Source organism: Aplysia californica, unplaced genomic scaffold (genome assembly GCF_000002075.1).
Source record: "Aplysia californica isolate F4 #8 unplaced genomic scaffold, AplCal3.0 scaffold00098, whole genome shotgun sequence".
Taxonomy (NCBI): Eukaryota; Metazoa; Mollusca; class Gastropoda; order Aplysiida; family Aplysiidae; genus Aplysia; species Aplysia californica.
In genome coordinates this window covers 1,099,170-1,124,766 of record NW_004797368.1, presented here as the reverse complement: position 1 = coordinate 1,124,766, position 25,597 = coordinate 1,099,170, and the positions used below count along the sequence as shown (strand labels likewise).

General features: G+C 40.2%; 2 protein-coding genes across 4 annotated transcripts in view; one reads left to right on the top strand and one right to left on the bottom strand.

Moving 5' to 3' along the window:
- Positions 1-960, bottom strand: part of LOC100533531 (DNA methyltransferase 1) — a 31,753-nt gene extending 30,793 nt beyond the window's left edge. The window contains exon 1 of one of the 2 annotated variants that reach the window (XM_013080767.2): positions 306-960. In XM_013080767.2, the coding sequence (XP_012936221.1) occupies positions 306-373 (68 nt within the window). In that variant the 5' untranslated portion in view covers positions 374-960. The remainder of the gene's footprint in view (positions 1-305) is intronic. The other variant, XM_005095219.3, reaches the window with a different exon arrangement.
- Positions 961-1,294: 334 nt separating this feature from the next.
- LOC101863888 (uncharacterized protein C1orf112 homolog) lies at positions 1,295-25,597 on the top strand. Of its 2 annotated transcripts, none has more exons than XM_035968937.1 (25): positions 1,295-1,420; positions 6,757-6,869; positions 7,123-7,162; positions 7,622-7,710; positions 8,299-8,406; positions 9,187-9,327; positions 10,744-10,830; positions 11,500-11,575; positions 12,170-12,254; positions 12,765-12,900; positions 13,748-13,893; positions 14,685-14,833; positions 15,127-15,201; positions 15,960-16,055; positions 16,693-16,756; positions 17,652-17,733; positions 18,863-18,945; positions 19,673-19,829; positions 20,173-20,334; positions 20,962-21,192; positions 21,797-21,910; positions 22,168-22,359; positions 22,986-23,165; positions 23,846-23,944; positions 24,711-25,597. In XM_035968937.1, exons 2-25 carry the CDS (start codon positions 6,771-6,773, stop codon positions 24,906-24,908), a joined length of 2,889 nt encoding a protein of 962 aa, XP_035824830.1. In that variant the 5' UTR covers positions 1,295-1,420; positions 6,757-6,770; the 3' UTR covers positions 24,909-25,597. The 2 variants fall into 2 exon arrangements, with proteins under 2 accessions (XP_035824830.1, XP_035824829.1); XM_035968936.1 differs by having other exon boundaries at positions 1,295-1,425.

Genomic DNA, 25,597 nt, shown 5'->3' with positions numbered 1-25,597 from the left:
TAAAATTCTGTGGTTTAGGGTGAACGCAAAATTTGGTGAACGCGCACCGGGTGAGAATAGCCACAAGACTCGCCTGCACGGTGAGAATAGAGGTGGCCGTAATTTTGACATGAACAGATCGTATGACAGTGGTTTTCAGTCTTCCATCATGATTTTGGAAGCCATTGAGTATAATCTTGATGACATAGAATTTTGATCCAGACCTGTAAGTGGTCGCTCGTTTAAGTCCTCAATTGAAGAATTTAACGTGCTAAAGTATAAGATCACTAACGACTAACGTTGAGTGTTGGGACAACTTCACAAACCTTTGCAGACTGTCATCAGTAAGGATGATTCGTTGAGCAGCAAGTGACGTAGCTAAAGAGCCAGGCATCCTGGTTCAATGAGTATGAAATATTTGATCTATTGTTATGATGTAATCCAAATAAATCTTGTCAGTAAATTGTCTGTCTGTGAAAACAGAAATCCTGAAAGTCATCACCCAGGTAAACAATGTGAATCTTTCCCGCGATTTCAGTTTTACCGCTGAGAATAGAATAGAATACCCCCGGGTGATTCCATTCTGTGAAAGGTAAAATTGCTCATATTTGTATAGCTAATATTATTTAGATGCAAAATGTTAACGTTTTTACATCTTTATCCTTGGTGTTTTTACCTAGATATTTTATGCACTGATATTTAGATTGGTTTATGAGATACGTATGGTTATATACTGTCTTCAAAAGATGCTTTTAAAAAATAACACCCCTTTTATTTAAATAGACCAGGTTGCATATAAACCAAAGGTCGCCAAAGAGGGTAAAATTTTGGATTTCCAGAGGAAAGAAAACAAACTGTTTGTCTACACATCTATAGGCTATGTTTCATTATCTTTGTGTGCCCGCATAATATTGTTAAGTAGGCCTATCAAAACGCATTCACCAACAAGTGAAAAGTCTATTCTGATAATTATATTTCAGAGAAAAGAATATGGACCATTTTCAGGAGATAGAGGAAATAGAAAAGTGACTGCGACGGTGATGGAGAAAAAAATGATAGAGAGAGTGAGGAGAGGAAATTCTATAGATCATCTAGATCAATCCTCAAGTTACAGAAAGAGAGAGAAAAAATAGGGGGGGTGGGGAGGCAAAAATATATAAAAAGCCGACTTCTGCACTTTTTCAACTAAACCCTAGCGAGAAGGGTGGTTAATTTTTGTGTAGTGCAAAACTCGGTCGCCGTCGGCATTAAAAAGCGATCAGCTGTCCGCCAGAAAAAACGAGATGGGAAGTAACTCTCATAGCTGTTATTGTTTTACCTCTCGTCAGACATGGCGGCATTTCTGACTTTTCACAGACTAGACACAAGAATCTAGATCTATATAAATCTAGATCTATAGATCTAGTCTAGATTCTAGATCTACCATTGCAGAGGCAGAAATGTAAGGTGTGATTTGTAGTTGAATGGTTCAAAATAAGGGTCAAGTCATTACTGGTGTGATAGCCAGAAAAAATTACTTCAACTGGGTAGGCCCCTCCTCTAAAATCTAAAAAAAGATGTGAAAAATATCAGTTGAAGTTTGGCTTTAGAGTAGATCTAGATTCTAGATCTAGATCTAGATCTAAATCTAGTTTTTAGACAGATTGGCGGCAAATTGTAAGGTAGACTCTAGATCTTTTTAGTGTATTGCAACAGAGTGACGCTGTGACAACTCCCGCAGCGTTAATTTTGACAGAGTTAATGGAGCTTTTTTACATCGATGATTAGAATCCAACATTCAACATCATCTAATCTAGATCTACCATTTCCGCTTGGCTTCCCTGCGTGGTGGTCCTAGTATCTAAATCTCCGCCTGACAAGGAAGGCTTTTTCTAGAGCACATGCGACTAAACGTAGAACGACACAAACTATTTTTAGGTCAGACGGCTATTTTGTGTGACGTCAGACCGGGATACCCGTGCGACTACAGTTAGCCACAAGTGTGAAATTTTACCGTTCTAAACACATCGATACGGATAATAGGTCAAGCCACTGGCCCAACATGTCGTTCCATGAATCCATGCGGTAGCCTATCTCCAAAGATCGTGTAGTGTAGTAGGTATTTACGCGGTTTTCTAAAAATAGTCTGTGAGTATCCCAGGATGTGATGACATTACATTACTAAAATAAGCAGCCAATCAGGCAGATGCGTCGTTCTACGTTTAGCTGTACGATGTTTCTAGAGCAAGCATTCAAATCTTACGACGAAATTTAAAGATGAAAATTTTGTTGCCTCTAGGAAGAAATCACTGAAATGAAACAGTTGAGAAGGCGAACTTAAAAAGTGTTTTGCAAAAGGGAGTGTATACAGACCCGGTAACCGGGAACAAAGTCACAAAGTATACAGACCCGGTAGGGGAACTCTTTTGTGATTTCGGAAAGTTTCAGCGCCCTCTTAGCTCAGGGTAGACCTCTAGAGGTTCTTCTAGATCTATGGCCTAGGTCTTGATCTAGACAGACAGACATAAATCATTGATCTAGTTTCGAGGTTAGCCTCTAAATGAAAATTGCGGATGTCTTTTCGATGAACGATCGTATGTTCTTCGATGAACTATCGTTTTTCCTCCGTTTTTGTAGTTGGAGGAATCACAATTTGAAGAAAAGAACAATGTCATAATTTTAATCGAGCAGTCTCTCTCTCTCTCTCTCTTTCTCTCTCTCTCTCTCTCTCTCTCTCTCTCTCTCTCTCTCTCTCTCTCTCTCCCCTCTGTCCCTGTGTATCGCTCGCATTCTCTTTTTCTTTGTTTGTCTCTGTTTTTCTTTCTCCCCATCTATTTCCCACTCTATCTTTCTCTCGTTCCCTCCTGTCAACTGGGGCATGTCATACATTTTGCCCCCTGCTCTCTCTCTCTCTCTCTCTCTCTCTCTCTCTCTCTCTCTCTCTCTCTCTCTCTTACTCTCTCTCGCTTTCTCTCTCTCTCTATCTCTCTCTCTCTCTCGCTCACACACACACACACACACACACACACACACACACACACTACTGTGTCTGGGCGCTGAAACTTTCCGACATCACTCATCGCAAAAGAGTTCCCCTACCGGGTCTGTATACTTTGTGATTTTATTCCCATTACCGGGTCTGTATAACATACACTTCGTTTGCAAAAATCCACAATTACTGTCAGTACAGTAGAGTTGACTTTATCTCTGTACACTGTACACATTATAGACAGCCCAAATATTGAGGCAACAAATATCTAGCATCTGCGTTTGTTGCCATTTTTTGGTCAAAAAGTTGCCATTGATTTTCAAGCTTTCAAATTTCTATGACGACGTATATAGGAACACATTGAATTGATAGAAGTAACTTAATCTAAAGCCCCAGAATTTCGTGTGCTCTGCAGAATATCATTTGTAGTCACACAGAGTGTAAAAACGTGAAAAATAAAGGATTCACAACAGAATGAAATCAAATTTAGAACAGCACATAAACATCCGCAAAAATAAACAAATACGAGGCAGATTCACATTTAGAAGTGTGCGACGACGGCACGATGGCGGTTTGTGGAAATTGCAAGGACTTTTATGTCCACATGATGGTGGTGTTTAGGAGCGAAAGCGCAGAGGTGTTCTTGTTTTTGTGGTAAGGCAGCGTCATACATGGAGGATGGATTTTGCCGAACAAGTTTGAGAAGTTTTTCATAAATTGCAGTGGAAAACTTCATTTTGCTCATTAGTGGTGATTAGTGAACCTCAAACATGTGGGGCCTACGTGTGTGTGTATGGGTGTATCATGTGTGTGTGTGTGTGAGTTTGTTTGTCTACTTGTCGCTTCAGCTACATCGAGGCAGGCCAAAATATTCACAGAAAAAATCTAGCCTCGTAGGTTAAAAAAAAAAAATTTATATAGTCTAAATTTATTTTTTTTATATCGCAAAAATGAGGGTGCTGGCGAGCAAATAGACTAATTATCAGACGCTGATTTAAAAAACGGGCTTCTTTTTAAATCCATCCAATATTCAATGTTTGTCAATCCATGTTCGAACGTCCTGTAGGCAGGCCACAGAGAGGCAAACTCCGCGACAGTGTCTAAAAATTCGCTCACGGAAGCGGTCGCTAAAACACAGTGAAGGTTCCGCAACAGTTTCCATAGAATAGCTAGTGGGCAAACAAAACAGAGATTTTCAAACACAGCTGACAGACTTTTTCCGTCTCCATTGCTTCGCCGCACACTGCTCCATGTGAATCGGCCTTTAGGGTGCTGTCAACAAGTGAGAAAGCGACGAAGTGAAGCGGTAGTGAAAGTAAACTTTCTTTCTAAAAGTAAAGAGGTTCGGTTTCTTTTTTTTTTTCCGCTTTTTATTCGCCATTTTGAAGTTGTTTTTTGTTTGCTTGTTTTTTTTTAATGCGGACCAAAAAATGCCAAAAATCGCGACAGCGATTCCCGGGTCGCGGCCGCAACAAACGCAGATGCTAGAAATATTGCAACAAACCATCAGCAGCATACAACAGCAACAAAAACCACTAGGGGCAACAACAACAAGAAGAAAAGAGCTGCAACTGTCTTTGTTTGTTAGTTTGGTATGTGAGTGTATATATGTGTGTGTGTCTGTGTGTGTGAGTGCGTTTATGTGTATTTGTATGTGTGTGTGGGAGAGAGAGAGAGAAGGTGTGTGAATGCATGTGTGTGTGTTTGTTTGGTTTTCTTTTTTCTGTTTAACTCATTTTATTTGTCACAGACTCACTCTGTCGCAATTAACGCAGCGTTAGTTGTCACAGCATCACTCTGTCGCAATTAACGCTACCAAATTGTAACATTGATTTCAGAAAGAAATCTTTGACAAGCGGATAATTAGAGTTAGAGAACGTAAGGAGTACGCCATTGGCCGATATTTAGATCTATAGTTACAGCCATTTTGTTTGACCTGTTCATTAAAAACATACATACCCGGCTATAGACAGCGAAAGATCTTGTCAGTTTGTTAGTGTTTGAGCGCTTAATCGGCTGCTCGCACTGTATGCTTCCAGGGAAGCTGAGAATGTTTCGGAGTGTACTATGGTCTGCTGGGGTAATAATATAGTGTAAAGCGCATAGAGCCTGCTGTTGAGCGGGGATATGCATGCGCTATACAAATGCTATCTATTATTATTATTATTACATGACATAGAATCTAATATAATGAACATTATCATAAACACTTTGCTTATCACAGAGGTGTGCTAGATGCTCGCTGTAGCTTCATGTCTGCGAAACTCTTCCCGTTTTGAGGGCTAAACTGCCACAATGTTTGCTGCAAAACACTCATAGATTATGATAGATGGCCACTTGTCAAATCAATTGTTTTCAAGTAAATATCAATTCTCATTGCCAAAACATCAAATCATGGTGAAATGCACGCCCCCCGAATCTTTTTAGGCCCCTCTGAAACCTCCCATGCTGTTAAAAAACAAGTTAAATATTACTACATCATTTGTCTTACTGTAATAGTAATATATGGTTCTGTTTTCAAACATTAGAGCTAATACTTCAATTATAACTATTGATTTGGGGCAAAAATGAAGGCCATATTTCGTGTTCAGCAAACAAAATACCACTAGAAATAAAGTAGACTATATGAAACGTGTAATTGAGACAGGTCGATGAGTAAAAAAAAAACCATCAGAATTTCTAGTATGCAAAAAGTCTCCACTAAAATCCCCCTCTGAAGGTCTACATGTATGTATTCTGCCTTCGATCCCGCATTTCAGATATATAGACTATCATAATTTGCACTGGGAACAAAAACTTGGGCAGGCATAGCAGATCAACCGAGCTTGAACATTTGCAATCATTGAATTGCCTGCTACGTCACAGATCAGCCACTCTGGTGAATGTGATCACATGTCCGTTGTATATCTCGTTTAAACAGTACAATGTTCGCTCTTGGCGGGATCACACCGAGGTGTGAACTCGCCAACACGTTTGCTTCCCCAAACATTGCACTCTCATCTAAGTTCTCCTCCGAAACTTAAATCACACGCTGGGTAGGTAGGGCCTACAAGTTCGCTCTAGGAGGGATCACATCGAACTGTGAACTCTTCCTCATACTCATAGCAGCAGTTGTCTCTACTCCAGAATTTGCGAGACCGACTGAATTTTAATTAGTGAAGTCACAACTCAGTGATGCGTAATGACAAAGGAGGGACAAATCGGTCTGAGAGATGGAAAGCTATAAATTTTGGACAGGTGAAGGGGAGTACCAATGGGATTTAAGCCTATCTCTTGAGACTCGCGACACGATAGGATAATGAGTGAAAATGGCATGCATCAAGATGCCACTGTGATTGATCATCAAGGTTGACCACTTGCTACTCGCCATAAGTCATAAACCCATCCAGGGGTCACATCAGTTCATTTTAGAGTGAAGGGGAAACCATTTTACCTGCTTTGAGTTTGAGCCTGAACATTGGTCACCATGGATTCTTCCCTTGGTGGGTCTGCAAAGATCCTGTTCACCTAAGAGGTCCCAAATTTTCCTTGCTCCCATAATGGCATCTTAGGAGGAGACTACTGTACTAGTTACTTTGGCTATATAGCAATAGTGACAGGTAGTGAAAGTGATACAAGTAAGTAAGTTTACTAACTTATTTAATTGCCTCTTGCGACATGCAGTATCACAGCAAGTGTTATTCTTTGCTCCCCCAAAGTAGAAATATGGGAGTCCTTACATCAGCCACCCCATATTTGCTGATTATTTCTTCAATGTACTGCTTTAAACTTAATCATTGTGCTGATTGGAACTTCCCTCTTTTTAACAGTTTCCTACTACACCATGTCCCAACAAAGCCAAGCGAAGTTTGCAGATATCATCGCTGGATGGGGAAGAGAAGAATGCCTGAAAAATTTGGATTCTGCATTGCCAAAGGCTCTTGTATCCTTTCAGTTTAAGTTGTAAAATATTTTGTACCTTTTAATGTAGACTAAACAAATGGGAATGGCAATATTTATAGAGAGCATAGAAAAGCCAATCCAGAAAAGCCAGAAAAGAGACAGAACAGCATAGTTTGAATCCTTCACTAAAGTTTTCATTTCTAGAATATAAGCGGATGGTCTGAATATGTTAAATTGTCCACTAATGTTCTTACAGAACAGTTACAAAAATTGTGTTCCTTTACTGATCTCAGGCAAATTTGGAAGACTCGGCATACATTGCTGACAGCATCAGTGAGTATTAGACTGACATTTGCAAATAGTTTACAAATTATGTTTGTTAAGTCAGAGCCTGTGAGTATATGGGGTTGACTATTGACCTGACTGTACTCTTCAGAGGCAAGCTGACTCAGTGATTATTGGGTTAACCTTTGATGTGAACAAGGCCAGAGATACAGCCAGACTGGGTGAACAGAGGACTTTCTAACCACTGCCTTTTTTAATTGCTCTAAGTTCCAGGTTGACATCGCTGAACAGATAGGAGATGACTTGAACTTCATAATAGTTTACTCTTTGGAGTCTTGATTAAATAAAGCCATGTGGTGCATGTAAATTTGGATATGTTTCTCTCAAAAGACTGAATAACATTCTTTTTGTTACATAAAGTAATGATGATCTGGGTGATTTAATCATTAATGTTTTTCCATAAGATAGTCATAAAGGAATGTATGTATTCATATTTGGTATCTCCAGAGATGCTGAAGTTGATATGCCAGCTGTTCCTCCCTTGTGTTCCAACAGAAGAGTTAGAAGATCGACTGTTTGCTCATATGTGCCATGTGGTAAGACCAGAGACTTGTTCAAACAGGTGTACCCACTAACCATCCAGTGTCTCAGGGGACATCCCAAATTGCAGGGTTACATCTGTAACTGTTACCCCTTTGCGGGGAGGGGGGGGGGTCTAACTGACTGTCTCAAATTGGGGTGACTACTGACTATTCAGTGTCACAAGAGCTGGGTGTAACCCTCCCAAAAGGAGTACTGCACACTACGAATAATGCTACCAAAATGCACCAAAAGGTAAAACACAGTAAAATCTTTGAAAATTTTTGTAACTTTTATGATTGATGATAATTATATTTGTGTAAATTTTATACTTTATACTTCTACAACTTTGCTAACCTGTGGCACTCATGTTTTCAAATAAAAAGCCAAGATTTAGTCTTTCAATTTTTGGGTTTGCCCAAGTCATGCAACTAAGGACTGGTTATGTTTCCCTAAAGGCCTTGCATTGTAGAAATGTTCTTCACTCTTCGTGATGTGAAATGTGACCTTCATTGCACCAATTACTTTGATTATGCCTTTAGTCAAGAACACTCAAGAAAAACTCTTTTCTTTGAACCAACTAACAAAAGTTGCAATTTCCTCAGGCTTCAGAATTGATGGATAGCTCATTGAACAAGATCCAGCTGAACATGAAGGGTGCATTAAAGAACACAGCAGAAGAAGTGCGGGAAGTGCTCATGGAATGTGTACAGGTGAGTCCTCTCGTGATGCATGATGATATATGTAGAAGCCACACAAGGTGACTCGCTACTGGTCCTGTGTGGTGTGAATTCTGCACTGCGCTGACTTTTTTTTTTCTTTTTTTTTGGACACAGAGTTGTCTTGCTTATATATATGATATGATACTGGTTTAACTCTCCTATCGGTGCTGTAAAGACTTTAAGAGGGCAGGACCCCCATCTTTGATAGGACCAAGCCCAGTGGTTGAGAGCCTTGAAAATTCTCCAAAGTCAAGAACACTCTACTGGTGATTTGAACTATGTCCACCACCAACTCAGTAGTTCTGCATCATGCAAACTGTTCTATCCGCATGTCATTATTGACAGCTTCTCCTCTTTAAAGTTAATGTCCTTATCTATTGATAATTGGTAGAGGGTCCGTCTTCTGTTTAGTGTTTCTGTAATTATAATCCTTTATGAATTAAATTTACTATTATCTTTTCAACTCGCCCTGAACTACAAACCAGGGACATGTCTTTTCATCTTATAGAAACTTAAGCATCTTGTAGCAAATGAGACCCTGCTTGTTGTAAGAATGTATGTTCCGCTTGTGAAAAGACAATCACTTCAACCGATCGCTGCATCTGTGAGAATCTTTGTCGTCGATATGTGAAGAGTGAGGAAGAAGTAGAAAATCTGTGTCATCAAATATCAAAGTTCCGTTTTACTTTACACTTATGTTGAAAAGTATGGCTTCAGTGCAGTTTTATTTTGGGAAATTTCCCCTCATTTCTATCTTTGCCTTGTCCCCAGTGGTTGATTGACATTGGTCAGTGTATCGAGACATGTGTGCGTCACATGGTGGATGTGAGCCCGGTCCTGGAACTAGATCATGTGCGCTCCCTGCTCACATGCACCATCCATGTGCTGAAGAAGTCTTATACCCACTGTAAGGTAAGGTCTGCCTTGTGATATAATCCGTGTCAATATTTCCTTAGAGTTATAGATCCCTGTAAGGTAGACAAAGGTATATGTGATTCATATATAGATGTCTGTTACAGGGCCTGCAGAATGGCAACCAGCAGTGACATGTTTTATGTTGTTGTTTTTTTATAGTAGAGGGTTTTACGGCGCTCACAACTGCATACGGTTATATGAGAGCCAAGTGACATGTTTGTAAGATTGTCTGTATTGGTATAATATTGTGTATATTCCGTGAGGTTGATGATTTGTTGCATTTATGTATTTCATTTGTCATTGTAGATCAGATTTCCCTTTGGGGATCATTTTTTCTTCTTCTTCTTCCTTGTTCTCGATGACAGCAGCTAGACTGTCAGTCCGATTTCGCCCACAAACTCTGCAGTCCGCTTCAAATGTGAGAGACTGCCATAGAGCTTTCTCTCAACAGGAGTCACACATTCTGCCACGTCTGTGTATGAAGGGTGGCGTAGGAGGTGCTTTACTTTGATATTGTATATTTTGTCATTTACCTGCGAACATCTCCAGTTCAAAGACGTAAAGACTACGCACCTGTTGATAGTTCCAGTGTGTACTTTTTCACCTTTTTTATTGTTTATTGTTTGAGAGTCTGAATTATTTTTTCAGTCTGGACATATTTGTGTGTAATTTAAGATAATCACCTCTCTTGTCGAATTCAAAAGATAACCTCATTCATCACTGATCATTGCCCCCTAAAATAACCTCATTTACCTTTGATCACAACCTTCAAAATAACTTCATTCACTCGTGGTTGTTACCCCAAAATGACTTCATTTACTATTGATCTTTACCTTCGAAATGATATCAATTGCCATTGGACCCACCCATTACAAGGAAGAGATGCATATCTGAACTACCTCCATCCCCCTTTGTGGGAAAACCTGACCTATGACCTCTTACTACATTATTTTGGATGTCAAGAGAAGCAAACAAACTCTATGTAGTTGATACTATAATTGTGCAATGGCCAAGCACAGAATGCCATTATCGAAATCCCAATGGAGTGTCCTTAAATTGGGGATGGGTGTTGAGTTTTCAAGGTTCTTCACCTCTTTGGCTTGGTCTTACTGAAGATGTAAGTTAAATTCAGAAATCCCACCTGTTGAAGGTTCTTACAGTGTTGGGGGGGGAGTGGTTAAACCAATACCATCACTGATTGGCCAAGAAGCTGGCAGGCATTCTGATCTCTTTCTAGTTTTGAACTGGTAAGTTTGAAGTGAAATGGGCAGTATGCTTTACCAAAGAGCTGGGTTTTTTATTTATATTTCTATCATAACAGGAGTGATGAGGTGTTCATGATTATCTTTTACTTATTGAAGTCAGAGTTCCTTTGTCACTGACTATACCCAAGCCTGTATTCTGAATTCTCAGGAGAGCACAGACTTGTATGGTGACCTGTTGGAGCATCTGTCAGAATCTCTCACGGCTGTCTTCAAGCAAGCTCATTCCTTGCAAATGGTGGGCACTCTCTTAGTACAAAACATACACTTTTCATCTTATTACAGACACTACTGACTTGGGTTCAAGGGTAAAAACCTTGGAATGTTTGTCTCCCCCACCAAGTGTTCAAATGTCGGTGGTTGGCAGGTGCTCTGGTGTGGTTTACTCCTTTTTGCCTATTAAACATCTGTTGTCCTTATGTCTCCTCCTTCTTTTCTTTGTATGTTACTCTCTAGTAACACCTCTAATCTTCGGCACTTAAATGACGTGCAGTGAAACTCTTACTCAAACTAATACTAACAAGCGTTCAAATGTCTTAATTGACTGGTGTGTTTTAAAAGTCGGTCTGAAATCTGTATATTTCACAACACAGTGAAAAGCCTGTTTTGGTTTTTGTTGATATGTTTAGAGTTGGTCTCAAAACGTTTTTAAATCCCTCAAAGCTGTGGGGGGTTTTCCTGAAGTTGAGCAGCAGTTTTCACAAATTCATTGTTTGATCAAATCAATATTTGGTTAACTGTGTTTCTCTCTAATGGGGACTCAAGCAGCAACCAAGTCTAATTTTAGTTGGTCTTAGGAGAGGGGGGTTACATCTTACAACCAGTCCCTTATTGATATCAAGAGCTAAATATACCATAGATTCTTTCATGTCCCTCATTTGACAATTTTTCTTGTCTAAATCATCAGGCCTATTTGAGTGCCCTGGACAAGCTGCATAGGTCGGGACCTCCTCTTGAAGACCATGTGCAGCTTCTGACTTCAGGTGGGGAATATTTTATACAATATCAGGTCTTCCGGCTCTGAGCTGTTATATCTTGTATTGTAAAATGATTGTCATGGCCACCATTGTGTGACTTCCCTCAGCTTTGTGACTTTCTCTACAATGTAACGACTATGTCTTACCTGTACTGTTTTATTATGGATACTGTTTAACAACACAAAACTATTTTAAAATGTTCTAAATATGTATGTCATTTATAATTTATGCCGTTTTCACAGCGGGTGGTTGGAGGGGACCACTTTCCCTCTGTTGTGTTTGTCTGTCTGACTCGCTTTTTCCCAGCACTAAATGACTATTATTGTGTCCATGTGCTCCTCTTTACTCAAGCCAAACAAACAAACAAAACTGTTTTTTGACAGAAGTCTCTTCCATCAAATATGTATGTTTTATGTGATGACAAAGCCAATGGCCGCATTCAGTTTTTAAAAACCCAGAAAAAACTAGCAATCTATTTAGCTACCTACCTACTTTCCTACCTATCTACCTACCTACCTACCTACCTACCTACCTACCTGCCTACCTACCTACCACCTCTGTGTCTTGACATTCACCGCCAATGATGTGTTTGTTCCCCAGTGTGTCTTGGCCTGTTTGATGTGTGTTCGGTGGTCAGCTCTCTGGACGTGAAGCTGGCCATTGGTCTGTGGAGGGCAATATCAAGGTCTGTGAGACAGTTTGATTTTTTTTATACTCATTTTCTGGATTACTTTATGGACTGTTTTCTGTCTTTTGATTCCCAATTGAAAATTTTTACTTTATTGTGGGATTTTTTTTTGGTTATGCTCAATAAGTTTTGTCTGTGGATGGTTGGAAGGAGCAGCTAGTAAATCCTACTTTTTTTTCTGCTGTTGCTTCGATCGATCATGCTTTTGCCCTGCTCAAAATGGCAATAATTGTGTCAATGTGCTTGTCTTTACTCAAACTTTTTAAAAATTGTAAATGATAATGGGTGGTTGACGTGTGCTTTGGTCCTCCTTTTTTGTGTTTGTTACTCTCTTGTAACACCTCTAATCTTCGGCCCTTATATGACCTTATTGTGATGCTGCAAGTGCCATAAAACTCTTTCTAACACTAAACTCTAGTCTTTGGCTCTAGTATGACCATATTGTATTGCAAGTGCTGTAAAACTCTTCTTACTAAAGCTAAATGATTAATCATGTTTCTCATTCAGAGTGTGCAGTCAACAGTTGAATCTGCTGCGTGACCGCCTGGACGTATGTCCCATGATCTGCTTCCTGTGCGGGGAGATCCGGTCGGGCTATGACTACCTGTTCCAGCTGTGCCACCCTCCAGACCCGGACTCACTGGTCAGTGAACATATCCACAATGGAACCAGCGCAATGATTTTTTGCCTTTGTTGGTTATGTTGTTGGTGTGGTGGAGTATCTCATGCAACTGACAAGTCTTTTGATTGTGTCTGTAGTGTGGGGGTTAGAGGGTTCCGTGGGTGATTGGTGTGTGTTCTAGTGTGGCTCTCCCCTCTTTTCCTATCAAATATCTGTTGTCCTTATCTCTCCTTTTTCTTGTTTTTGTACATTACTCTCTAGTAACACCTCTACTCTTCGGCACTTATTTGACTTATTTATGTTGTAATTGCAGAGGGTGCTACTGATATGTTCAAATTCTTTTCTTTCCACCAACTTTTTATATCAATCAGCCTTGGTTTTTCACAGCCCTGAATGGCTTGAATGTAGATGTGCCTATTTTTACTCAAACTAAAACTAAGGCAGACTAATAATAATAATAAATAGCATTTTTATAGCGCATATCCCCGCTCAACAGCAGGCTCTATGCGCTTTACACCATATTAGACTAAACAGGGTTTACTATTTCTGTCTTGCAGCTACATTTTTAAAACTTTTTTTTCTTGTTTAGGAAGTTTCTGAACATTACGGTCAGGGAACAAGAGAAGAATTAAATTTCCTGTAAAGACCTGTTTTTTTGTCAGTCTTTCTTTTGGGGCTCTAGTATTCAAGTGGCTAGTGACCACAAGCTCATGATTAATGTCAAACAATGCTGATGGCTCAGGTACAAGTGAGTGTATCCTCAAGAAAAACATGGTAATCCTTCCAAAGAGAACACTGGGGCTGTTGCAAGGAGTGAAAGTTTTACCGATGGAATGTTGTTCTTGTTGCATCTGTTATTTATTTCCAGAGTCAGGGAGATGACAAGGCGTTCAGCAAGGCTGTGAAGATTGTGAGTTTCCAGATGAAAGTGTTGGTGGCCCTGCTGAGAGACTTTGCCCTCTATCTGGGTAGCTGTGAGGAGGAAGTCTTGTCACTCTTGATCTTCTTACTTCGGTGAGTTGCTATGGGTTCTGTTTTTCCTGGAAAATTTATTCAATCCTTTTTTCTTCACTCAGGTGAGTCAGTATGGAAAGAGTTCTAATGTTCCTGGAAGACATATCCGTTTGATTCTGATGTCTAGATTTCTTAATGTTTATGATTTTAGGTCAGTTAGTTCTGTTGCATCTTGTGTGAGGTTTGTCCTGATGTCTAGTAGTTCTGTTTTTTTTGCCTTTTGAGAACATTGGGAAGGTACTCTGTACCTATACAAAGATAACATTTAAATTTCTCAAATGAGATGTTGGCATAGATTTAAAGAGGAATAAGAGTTCTTTTGTAGGAACAAAACCTCCATGTGTTCATTCATAAATCAGAGGCAGGAAATAGAGTTTTAGTTGACCGCCAGTGCTGTCAGATGATAGAACTGTAGCACAATAGGAATAGGGTGGCACTGTGTACACAACTTTCGAATTTTCTGTCATTCTCCTCCCTAACCCTCTGTTTAGAGCATCTTGCAGGACAGGGACATTTTTTGCTTTTGTAAGTGTTTTACGGCACTTGCTACTGCATAGATCATATAAGCGCGTGAGACACATTAAGCATTTTCATTTCAGTAGGGATTTAAATTTTGAAACTACAAAGAGATTTTAATTCATGGCAAAGAATGTTGTGTATAACATCTGAAATTCTCATTTCTTGTCTTATTTCATTAATTCATTTTCCCTTTTTCTTTGTTCTGGCTTCAATGAATTCTAAGTTTCTCTATCAAATAAAGTAATCTGTTCCTGTGTCCGCTTTGTTCTCAGATGTTTGCCCCCTAGCCTGACCGCCGGTCAGCTGTCAGAGAAACAAGAATCGGAGCTGCGTGTCCAGGTGGTCAGTGCCACCAGTCCTATCATCAAACACTTGCTGACCAGTAAACCGTTTCGGTCTGCTCTGGTGCAGAACAATGAGGGTGAGGACAGGCCTGTCTCTTTTAAAGAAAATCCCTTCATTTTCTATTGATTTATGTCTAAGACTGATTTTTTTTTTTCCTCTGGGTTATTACGAAGCATTTTTTTTTCTGAGAGAGTCAGTGGGGTGTCTTGTGTTGTAAACTTTGTTGTATTTGTATTTCTCTTTTATGTTTGGATGGGGGAAAGAGGAGGGGGAGATGATGGCTTTTCCAAGTGTACCTGTTAGTAGCTTTTTCTGACTTGCTAATTGTGTTGTCTGTCTTGATAATTTTTGGCATTTTCTCGTATTTAGGGCGTGAGGAAAGCGACCACCTGCCAGTGTTGTTACTTCAGCTGATGGTCCTGGATGTGTTGCCCAAGGCTGAAGGTATAGTTCACGTGTGTGTGTGCTTGTGTGTTTGTGTGTGTGTGTGTTCATACGTGTTGTTGCCACAATATTCTTGTTCAAGTGTATTAAACTACATTTAAGCCTGTCTAGGGTGCACAGACTGCTCAGTTGGTATGATGGTGATACCATTATGGGGATGACCTGGGTTTGATTCCCTAACAGGACATTCTTTAACTTGAGTTTTTTTGGCGTTTTTAAAGATCCCTCATCTAAAGTCAGCGTCAGGGCCAATCTAAAAATCAAAGAATTTAGCTGTTGTTTACCTAGGTTACCGTGATCACTTTGATGCGTAATGAGCTTTGTTGGTCCGAGCTGTTTCGGTGTACGGTACTGTGGTAGAAATTCCTAGCTTATGATGCACCTTTGCACTTTATGCATTTGTCCACGACATTCGCAACTTGTAAATGTTCAAGACAAATCCCAGTGTGTATGAATTACAGTACGGGTGAAGTCAAGATAGCTGCACAAATTTTAGACTCCATTGCTGCCACATCAATGAAAGTTTGCAGCTCTAAGCCCCTTGGGAAGTTGTAGTGCCTAATGCTGTAAAATATGTCCAGTTGTGTTCACCACTACTTATTGTGTTAAAATTTGATATGATCTGTTGTGCACGACATAGTGTGTTGCACTCACCGTGACCTGTCGCTTTCACCAATGCCTGTTGTGTTTTTTACAACGCCCTTGTTGTGCTCCCCACTGCCTGGTGTGTTCACCATGATCTCTTTCTCTTTTTCCAGTGGAAGTGATGGATTTCTGGCTCTCTCCAGTAGATCACAACAAAGACCAGTGTAGTGTCAGCCTTCTGACTGCTGTCTTAGAGTCTGCTAAACTTTGTAAGCTTTTTATTTATTCTTAAATTATATTTCATTAAAATGTTTGGGGTTTGTTTTTTGTTTTGTTTTGTAGTTGTTGTTTTTTGGGGGGTAGTAAAGAAGGAGAGAAGAGGGAGTACTAAGGATCAAGTATTAAGTATCCACTTCTTCTGGTGCCATTTTAGCCTGTAAAAGAAAAAACGAAATTACTTATTGTAGAATTTCTCATGTATATGAATTTCAGTGTTTGGGCTAGATGAAGTTTTTCTCTGTTTTATGTCACCACTGTCATGTGTCATAATGATGTTGTGTCACCATAATGTGTCATCGCTATATAATTTCATCGTTGTCTTGAGTTATAATTATGTATTATCACCACTATGTGTCATATCTATATGTAGTGTCACATTGTTTTGTGTCGTAGCTACCATCATGTGTCATAGCCACCATTAGGTTTATTACTTTTTTGTTATCCCTCTGTTGTTTCTACCTGTTATATCTAGCTTTCCGCATCACTGTGATGTAATAATGATAATTATAAATAATAATAATTATTTTTCTATAGTACATTATACCCAAGCTCTATGCGCTTTACAACTATTAATTTGATATTGTTGTGTTGATGTATTTCTCACTGGCCTGGCCGCTGTGTCCACAGGCTGGCTGGAGATGCGGGTCCCTGTGATGCTGCCAGGGGTCATGGTCACTGGCAAACCACAGAGGTGGGTGGTTGGCGGGTGATCTGGTGTGGTTCGCTCCTTCTTTCCTGTCAAACAACTATCTTCTTTGTCTCTCCTCCTTTGTTATGTTTGTTACTCGTTTGTAACATTTCTTATCTTCGGCATTTATTGTGTTGCAAGTGCCGTAAAACTCTTACTAAAACTAAACTAAAAACCGCAGAGGTCAGTCAGAAGGTCAACTTATGTGTTTTATAGAAGTCTTGAGTAGACTTGGGCTAAGGGATTGTACAAAATGAACTTAGAAACTCTTTTTAAAATTTCCTATACATGTACTGATTTGAGAGTCATGTTTGATATTCTGGTTTAGTATTTTTTTTAATGTTTTAATTTTAATCAGTATTAGAAGTCTTTTTTGAGAATTTTGTTCGAAAATGTGACATGAAAATCATGCATGAGGTCCTGTGAGTTTTTGTTAATGCTCTAGTTTTGTAATTTCTGTCCGGACCTTTGACAATTTGTGAAATTATTCTCTTATGTTTTCCTGTTTACCCACCCCTATTGTCACTTTATGCATATCTTTGTTCTTCTATCACAGCTCTCTTTATCTGTTTGAGTACATCACCTGTTACTCTGTACATTGTGGGTGGTTGGAGAGTGGTACTGGTTTGTCCTTCTTTGCTCTCTCTCTCTCTTTCTCGCTCTCTCTCTCTCTCTCTCTCTCTCTCTCTCTCTCTCTCTCTCTTTCTCTCTCTTTCTCTCTCTCCCTCTCTCTCTCTCTCTCTCCCTCTTTCCCTCTCTCTCTCTCACTCTCTCTCTCTATCTATCTAACTTTTTCCCCTAGCAAGGTATAACTACTACTATTGTGTCAATGTGCTTCTCTTTTTGTCAACCTTCCAAACCACACTCACTGTATAATTGCTCTCATTTTCCCTGACAGGGCTGTCTGTCTGTTTGAGTACGTTGCCTGCCACCTGTGTGGGTTCATCGGAGCATGCCTCAGCCACCATTTCTCTCATCTGGTAATTTAAGTCAAAGAAAATACCGACCTTGTTAGGATTTCTATATATATACAGTGGAGTCTGCTTACACCACATGAGGTTCATCCGAAAACAGCAGTAAAACTTTTTTTTTCTTCTTTTGTCTTTGTGAGAAGACTATGATTAGCCAAAATGCCCCTATTTCCAAACTGAAAAGACTTTCAAGGGTCATGTTATCTAAATTTTCTCTTGCAACCTTCAAGTAATGCGAATCATCAAGTCTTTAAGATAACAAAGCAGAAAAAGGAGACAAGAACGCATATGTGTCGATTGCAGGCCAGAGAGAGGCATAGCCAGTATACTGTTTCCCTACCTTTGTCACAGACATCTCTGTATGTATACATATAGTGATGTCTCTGTGTAGCTAGTTCTCATAAATCTTGGCCCTACACATGAGCATGTGATGTGTTTCATGATGCTACTTTTTCACTTCTGTAGCCTAGCGCAGAGCATTACTCTCTGCTCTCTCATCTGTTCTGTGCTGCTGTTTGGCAAGTCGGCAATGTCAAAGAGAAAGCAAAATCTGTACATCCTGCAGCTCAAATTGCTTTTTTGAAAGAGATTGATTGGAAAAAAACATTCAAAAAGTGAAGTTTGCCACAAGCATGGCATTCCCAACACTACACTATTAACAAATCAGTACTATATTAGCAATCTCTCTAAACTAAGAACTTGGCTAAAGTGAAAAAAATGCGGAGGTCATGTTGATTTTGGTTTAAGCAGACTCCACTGTACCTCAAAACGACTAGCTCTCAGCTTTAGAAACATTTGTTATATAGACATCTGATACTTGAGGAAAATGTTGACAATGTGTTTGAGGTGGAAAATATATTTTTTATAGCTGAGGTATTCTGTGTTTGAATGATTTACAGTATTTTACTTCATGATAAGTGAATATTATGAAAATAAAATAATTGTTCTTCAAATTTATTAGTCTATTTTATTGGAATGGACCATTCTGTCGAAAAGTTGTTCTCCAAGTTTATTAGTCTATTTTAGTGGAATAGACCAAACAGAATGTATTTTTAGATGGCCAAAAGAAATTTAGTAGCAATGATGCAACGAATAAAAATGGCCATTGGTTATCCCCCTTCCCTTCCTGCCCCACCAGGAGGAGACTCTGATGGGCTACGTTCTGCACGGAGACAGTGTGACCTACTTACTGGCCGTAGACTGCTGGTGTTTTTTGGTCAGGTACGTGCTTTTTATCCACTTGGTCTGGTTGTCTTTTTCCGAAGCCTATCTGTAACATACTTCTGTCGAAACTGGGGTTGAATTCTCTGAGCTTTCTGTCTTAATGGCTTGTGGTTGGAGATATCACCACTAGATCCTACTTCGTGGGTGGTTGGCGGGTGCTCTGGTGTGGTTTGCTCCTTCTTTCCTCTTAAACATCTATCGTCCTTATCTCTCCTCCTTCTTTTTTACGTTTGTTGTTACTCTCTTGTAACACCTCTAATCTTCGGCACTTATATGACCTTATTGTGTTGCAAGTGCCGTAAAACTCTTTACTAAACTAAACTAACTAAGATCCTACTTCTTTCCTTTCCTTCTGGTGTTTCTGTCTGTCTACATTGCTTTTTTTCCTGCACTAAATGACTGTTGACGTGTTGATGTGCTTCTCTCTACACAAACTACAATCTCCATCATTTTCAACCCGCTGGAACGTCAGCTCATGAAAAGTGACTGGTTCCTGACTATGTCCTTGTAGCTCCTTAGCCCCTGGAATGTAAACCCTGTGCCAGACGGAACAATATAGAATTTGTGCAAGACTTTTTGTTGTTTGAGTAAAGATTTTTGCACTTTGTCCTAAGTTTCTATTTTAAAGAAATTTGTGTGGTTTTAGTGAACTTTATATAGTTGGAGCAAAGTTTTTGTAGTTTTTGCAGTTGTTATGTTTCTAATGCCTCCATATTTCCCTCAGATACGGCACAGCGTCCGTGTGTAAGGAGCAGGTGGTTGCCCTGTTGTCCGCCCGCACCAGGCTGAAGCAACAGAAGGGGAGACAAGCCCAATCTCTGGTGTCCAGACTGGAGACTTTGTTGCAGCGACTGCTCAAGTTCATGTCTCCCAAAGATCAGGTACATTTGAGTGGATGATGTGATGGTCTCCATAACGTTTAATGAATGTTCATCCTGCGTTTTCCTATGGGTGGTTGTCGGGTGCTCTGATGTGGTTTACTCCTTCTCCTCTGTGAAACATCTATCTTCCTTATCTCACCTTGTAATGCGCATTGAGCATTTTTGTAGGAAATGAAAGTGCCCAGCAAAAATACTATTTATTGTTATTATTATTATTGTGTTTGTTACTCTCCTGTAGCGCCTCCAATCTTAGGCATTTATATGACCTAATTGTGTTGCAAGTGCCATTAAACTCTTACTAAAACAAACACCCCCACCCCCCTTCTTCTCTCCCGCACATCAGGCTGCCCTGGTCAAGGAATACCCTCCCACTACCCACCCTGGCCTGTGGACACATCTTCTGAGCAGTGGTCTGAACGCTGATGTTGCCTCGATTGTGGGTCGGCAGCTGGTCAGCTGGGGCCTGGGTGTGCTGACCGCAACACGGGGGAAGGTGTCGAATGTGGTGAGTGGCCCTGACAGTTTTTCATATATATATGAAAAACTGTCATATATGTGTGTGTTTGCCTATGGCACAGTCTGTGACTTTAAACTAGCAGAACTCTGTCAAGGATTATCTTAAAAACAGACTGCCTCACACACTGTCAGCATTTTAAACAAGGTTGACCCCTGAAATTTTGCTGGCTAGAGGGGCTGGGAAATCATTACGGGTCAAGTGAATACAATTGTTAACATTCCATTTTGAATAATTATCGGAAAAAAGCCCTCTGAAAGCACAAGGCGTCTAGATTTGGCAAGGCTTCAAAGTATAAGATGCTCAAAAAAGTGCCTGTAACTTACAGTTCTGTGCTAATTAGCTCCAATTTTTTTGTTTGTTATAGATAACAAGATGCATATGACCCTTTGTTCTCTCTCTAACCTCCCACACTACACATATTATGTGAGTAGTTGGTAGGTGCTCTGGTGCTATCTGCTCTTGCTTTCCAATCAAACGTCTATCTTCTCTTTTTCTCCTCCTCCTTTTTTCTTTGTGTATTACTCTCTAGTGTCACCTCTAATTTTCGGCACTAATGTGACCTTTGTATTGCAAGTATCTTGTACGAAAACAAACAACACATTATCTCTTCGTCAGCTCACAGCATTGACCATGTTCACAACCCTGGGGTCCACCTGGTCTCCGGCCAGTCCCCAGTACATGTCTGTGCAGCAGCAGACAGATCTGACCGAGGCTGTACTCAACATGTGGTCTCATCTAGAGAAGATCGTTACCTCGGAGAGACTATCACGTCCCCCGCACATTGCTAGACTGCTTGAGCTCACGGCCAGTGTGGTGTCATCGTTGGACACCGACGCTGTGATCAGGGTATGGGTTCTGCCCCCCACCCCCACCCCACCCTCTTTTTCTATACCTTTTTTCATGTCCTCTTAAAGTATTTACTTTCACGCATATTATCATCAGCTTTTTCACAAACTCCCCGCCTCCTCCCAATACTAGTGACCTTTTTGTGAAGGTTTTTAAAAAAGTTTCCCAGTGCTGTAAAATCAGGAAACTAGGATATAAGGCCAAGATGATTTTAAGCATATTAGAGGGACCAAGGTCAATGTGACATCTCTTCAAAATGAAATGTGGATGTGAAGTTGTATGGCTCTTTTCGTCTATGCAGACGGTCAATTTAGCATAAGATGATCTCAAGGTTGTCATCATGCAGGTTGTTTTATGGCTAATTTTTCCTGTTTGAAGCGCAGATTCTGTCAGTGAGGTGATTTTATACTTTAAAAATCTGGTCAAAGAGCAATGAAGAATTATTGTGAGAGAAAGTGCAAACACAGAGTAAGATGAGAGTATCAGTTTACTGTAATCATATGCTTTCCACTGTAAGTGAGTGTTGGCTGTGATGTAGTCAGTTCACCTTTGCTGCTCTCCACACTGTACCTCCACCTGGCTGACCTTGACCCTCTGCCAACAGGTACTGGACGTGTCCGGTCAGTTTGTCACCAAGAAGGCTTTGCCGGACATCTGCTTGTCCCTGACATTGCTCCTATCGGCTGTCGCTAAAACAAATTTTAGGACAAGTGCACAGGTATGAATCTTTTTACATTGTGGATTTTTCTAAGCCAGGCTTCTTAGGGGAATTGATTGGGCTATTGGGCCAACAAAGTGACTTATACATTAATGATCTCGCATTTGATCAATACTGATTTGGGTAATGGATACTTTATAGTTTTCTCTTAAGTTTGGTTTTTTCCGAGAATATGATATAGTGCTGCACACCTCACACTACAAAATGTTCTGTTTAGTTTTCATATTGCTGTTATCCCGATGTCTCTGACCCAGCAGATGACTGATGTTCTCCAGAGAGTTTCCTCCTTTCTGCCCCGCCTCCTTCACCACACCCACCCGTTGGTTCGACACCGAGGCTTGAACACGCTGGCAGATTTTGCCGACAGTCCCACGACTGCTCACGTGGTCAGTGAATGCATCGAAGGACACAAGGAACTGGAGGAGATGTGGAGAGAGTTTATCTCTGGGGTGAATGTTTGGAAATGTATTTTGTGACATTAATCATAATTCTTTTGCCTTTTGCTCTACTGCACTGGCCAGCAGACTTGACCGACAAATTCTTATTACAATAGTTACTTTGGTAGTCAACTCAAGTACTGTTAACCAGTCAGTGTCGGCAATATGGTGGAGTTTTTTTCTTTTCTTTTTTTTCCTTTTTTCCTTCCTTTTTTTTTTCTTTAGTTTGGATTTTATAAGTTTTACCATACTTGCAATACAATAAGGTCATATAAATGTTGAAGATTAGAAGTGCTACAAGAGAGTAACATGCAAAGAAAAGAAGAAAAGATAACAACAAAAGATGTTTAATGGGAAATAAGAAGCAAACCACACCTGAGCACCCACGAACCACCCGCTGTTTATTTCTGAACTCTGAAGGTTGCGCTAAATTTCTCATTTCCAAATATATGTGCTTCCTAGCATTATATGAGTCATGTATTTTTAATCCTGTCTTTTTCTTCACTCTCAAAAAGTGGCTCCAACACATTGTCTTCCCAACTGTTTACTCAAGCTCTGACTACACACAAACATTACATGGGTGGTCAGTTGAGAGGTGGTGTGTTCAGCTGCTTGTCTTATCTTTGTGTGTCCGTCAGGCCCCAGGAAATTTTTCTGGAACAGATTCCGACGAGGTGGACGTCCTCCGACGGCTTCAGCAACACAAGCAGATGGCAGACGTTATCTCTGAGACACAGGATGAAGAGATTGAGACAGTCGGTGCAGAGAGAGACGACTCGCAGAAGAGGGAAGGGGAGGAAGTGACCAACTCAGATGAGGTGAGCTGAAATAAATATTGGAGAGAAAGATGGGGGAAGGCGGGGGGAAGCTAAAGACTTACGTGAGGTTAGCTAGAATGATTGTGTGTGTGTATGGGGGGGTTGAGATCGGAGTAGAAAAGGTCCATCGTTAATTATGTTCTACCATCAAAAGATCATGGGGTGAAGATCTTGTAGTGTTTAGTGGGGCCTAGTGTTTGATGGAAAGGTTCTCGGTAGTGAAAGACGATGGTAGTTCTAGTGATTCTCCTCTGCTCACCTTGCTGTGAACGGATACTGAGTATGGAGATGACAGGTTGTCAGGAATGGATGAATCAAGAGAGCTATGTTTTGGTATTGTGTGAGCCATCCAGAAACGGGAATTCTGTACTCGGAACATTTTGGTTATGATTGCCACTTTGCTTTTGTTTTTAGATTATGGACCTTTGGTTAGAGGTGATTCATGGTCTAGTAATGATTGGAAGGGATTAGATGGGGGGGGGTGAATTTACTGACCTCAGCATACAGTAGTGCAAATTGTAAATCTGAAAGTCGTACCCTGGTACCTAGGTTTGAGGGATCTAGGCTCACAATTCTTGTAAATAAATCTTTTAAACATTACATTTTTAATTCTTTGGTTACTCACTTGGCTTGCTGCCACTCAAGAACAGTGAAACATCTTATCTTTGCTTTGTTCCCAGCGGTCGGCTGACAGAGGAAAAGAATCTTCTGATTTGATTTCCTCGCAGAATAATGATGCCGGCGGTCCTGATCCTGTGGACACTTCTCCATGTCCTGGGGTAAGCCGCTGACTGACACACTTCATGCCATCACTTTTCTTCTTTATTTCATTGCTCTTTATCTTTATGTCATTTGTCATCGGCTTCTTTTTTCGCCACTCTTCGTTTATACAATATTTCATTGCGCGTCATTCTTATTCCAATACTGCTATCTATCTTTATTCCGTTCCTCGTCTTCATTCTATTGTTCTTTGCTCTTCAATCTTATTCCAATACTGCTATCTATCTTTATTCCATTGCTCTTCTTCCTTCTATTGTTTTTTGTTTCATTTCTTTCCTTTTTATTAATTTTTTATTTTATTGCTCCTCTTTATTTTGTTGCTTTTGTTCTCATTTGTTCTTCTATTGCTTGTACATGCAACCTGTATGTGCCCATAACATTAGGAATTTGACTGCTTGTGGCCGGCACAAGACGAAGTGAGGCTGTCAAATTTGCATCGACATGCCCTCCTTGTTTTATTGCATTTCCAACTGCTTGTACATTCGACCTATGATACCTAGCTGTAGTGGTTATAATTTGATTTCAGTGTGACCAACCCACTATGCTGTTATACTCTCCAAATCATCGGTGTTTACTTTCATCGATGAAAAGTGAAGATTGTAATAATAGGTCGTATTGATCAGGTTGTTTGAATTGGGTGTCAACCGTGAAGAGATTGTGAAGTGTGGGAAAGTTTTTCACTACGATAGTTTGTGTGGACTTTATTCAGTAGTTTTATTCATGAGCCTGACAGTCCCCATCAGTGAGTCTTTTATTCCTCCACAGGCATTAGATTCCGTCCCTCACAAGCCAGGTTATCAGAACATTCTGGAAAAACTGCAAGCCGTGGCGGCAGAGCTGGAGGAAGTGCACAAGAAGTCAGGTTCCCGACCTCCGACCTGGTTTGTGGAGGCAGCCAATGAGAGTGTGACTCGCATCACCCTCTCCCTGTCTGGTCACGACTGGTTTGACAGTCTTACTTGATACCTCCACTGTGTTGTGTTGGGAATGAAATCCCAGTATCTATTTTTAAATCTGCAACAAATTGGGCCAAAAAAAGTTTTAAGCTGTAACTTCTGTTCAAGTTGTCCAATCTTAACAGTATTTCTATATAGTTTGTTGGACTTGAACGTTGGGATATTGATACCAAACTAATATCTTTTAAAATTATGACATTTTCAGTTAAATTTAACCTTAAATTATGTTTCATTTGACTCCGTCTGTCCGCGAGAGGCTACCTTCCTCTCTGTGTGTGAGCACCAAAGAGCCTCCTTATTTCCCTGTTACAACTCTACAAATACCTAAGCTGAGGCTTGTGTTTTAGTGCTTAGTTGTGAGTTGCACGGGTGAACCAAGGACAGGACTGTGAGGAAGAAGTGACAGGCTGGCATGGTCGATTAGTCATTTGTACCTGATGCAGGGCTATTTGACTGACTAGCATGACTAATGAGGTAAAAATAATAATAGATAGCATTTGTATAGCACATATCACCACTGGAAAGCAAGCTCTATTCGCTTTACGCTGTATTATTACCCCACCCGACCATAAAACACTCGGAAACATTCTCAACTTGCCGCTAAGCATACAGTGCTAACAACTGGTCAAGCGCTCAAACACTAACAAACTGACAAGACTGTCTATAGCTGGGTACCCATTTTCACCTGCCTGAAGT

Excerpts from the sequence above, each read along its gene's own strand:
- LOC101863888 (XM_035968937.1), top strand. The coding sequence starts at position 6,771 with ATGTCCCAACAAAGCCAAGCGAAGTTTGCAGATATCATCGCTGGATGG. Across the intron at positions 14,834-15,126 it reads TCTGGTGCAGAACAATGAGG|GGCGTGAGGAAAGCGACCAC; the intron begins GTGAGGACAGGC and ends TCTCGTATTTAG. Across the intron at positions 22,360-22,985 it reads GGAGAGAGTTTATCTCTGGG|GCCCCAGGAAATTTTTCTGG; the intron begins GTGAATGTTTGG and ends TGTGTCCGTCAG.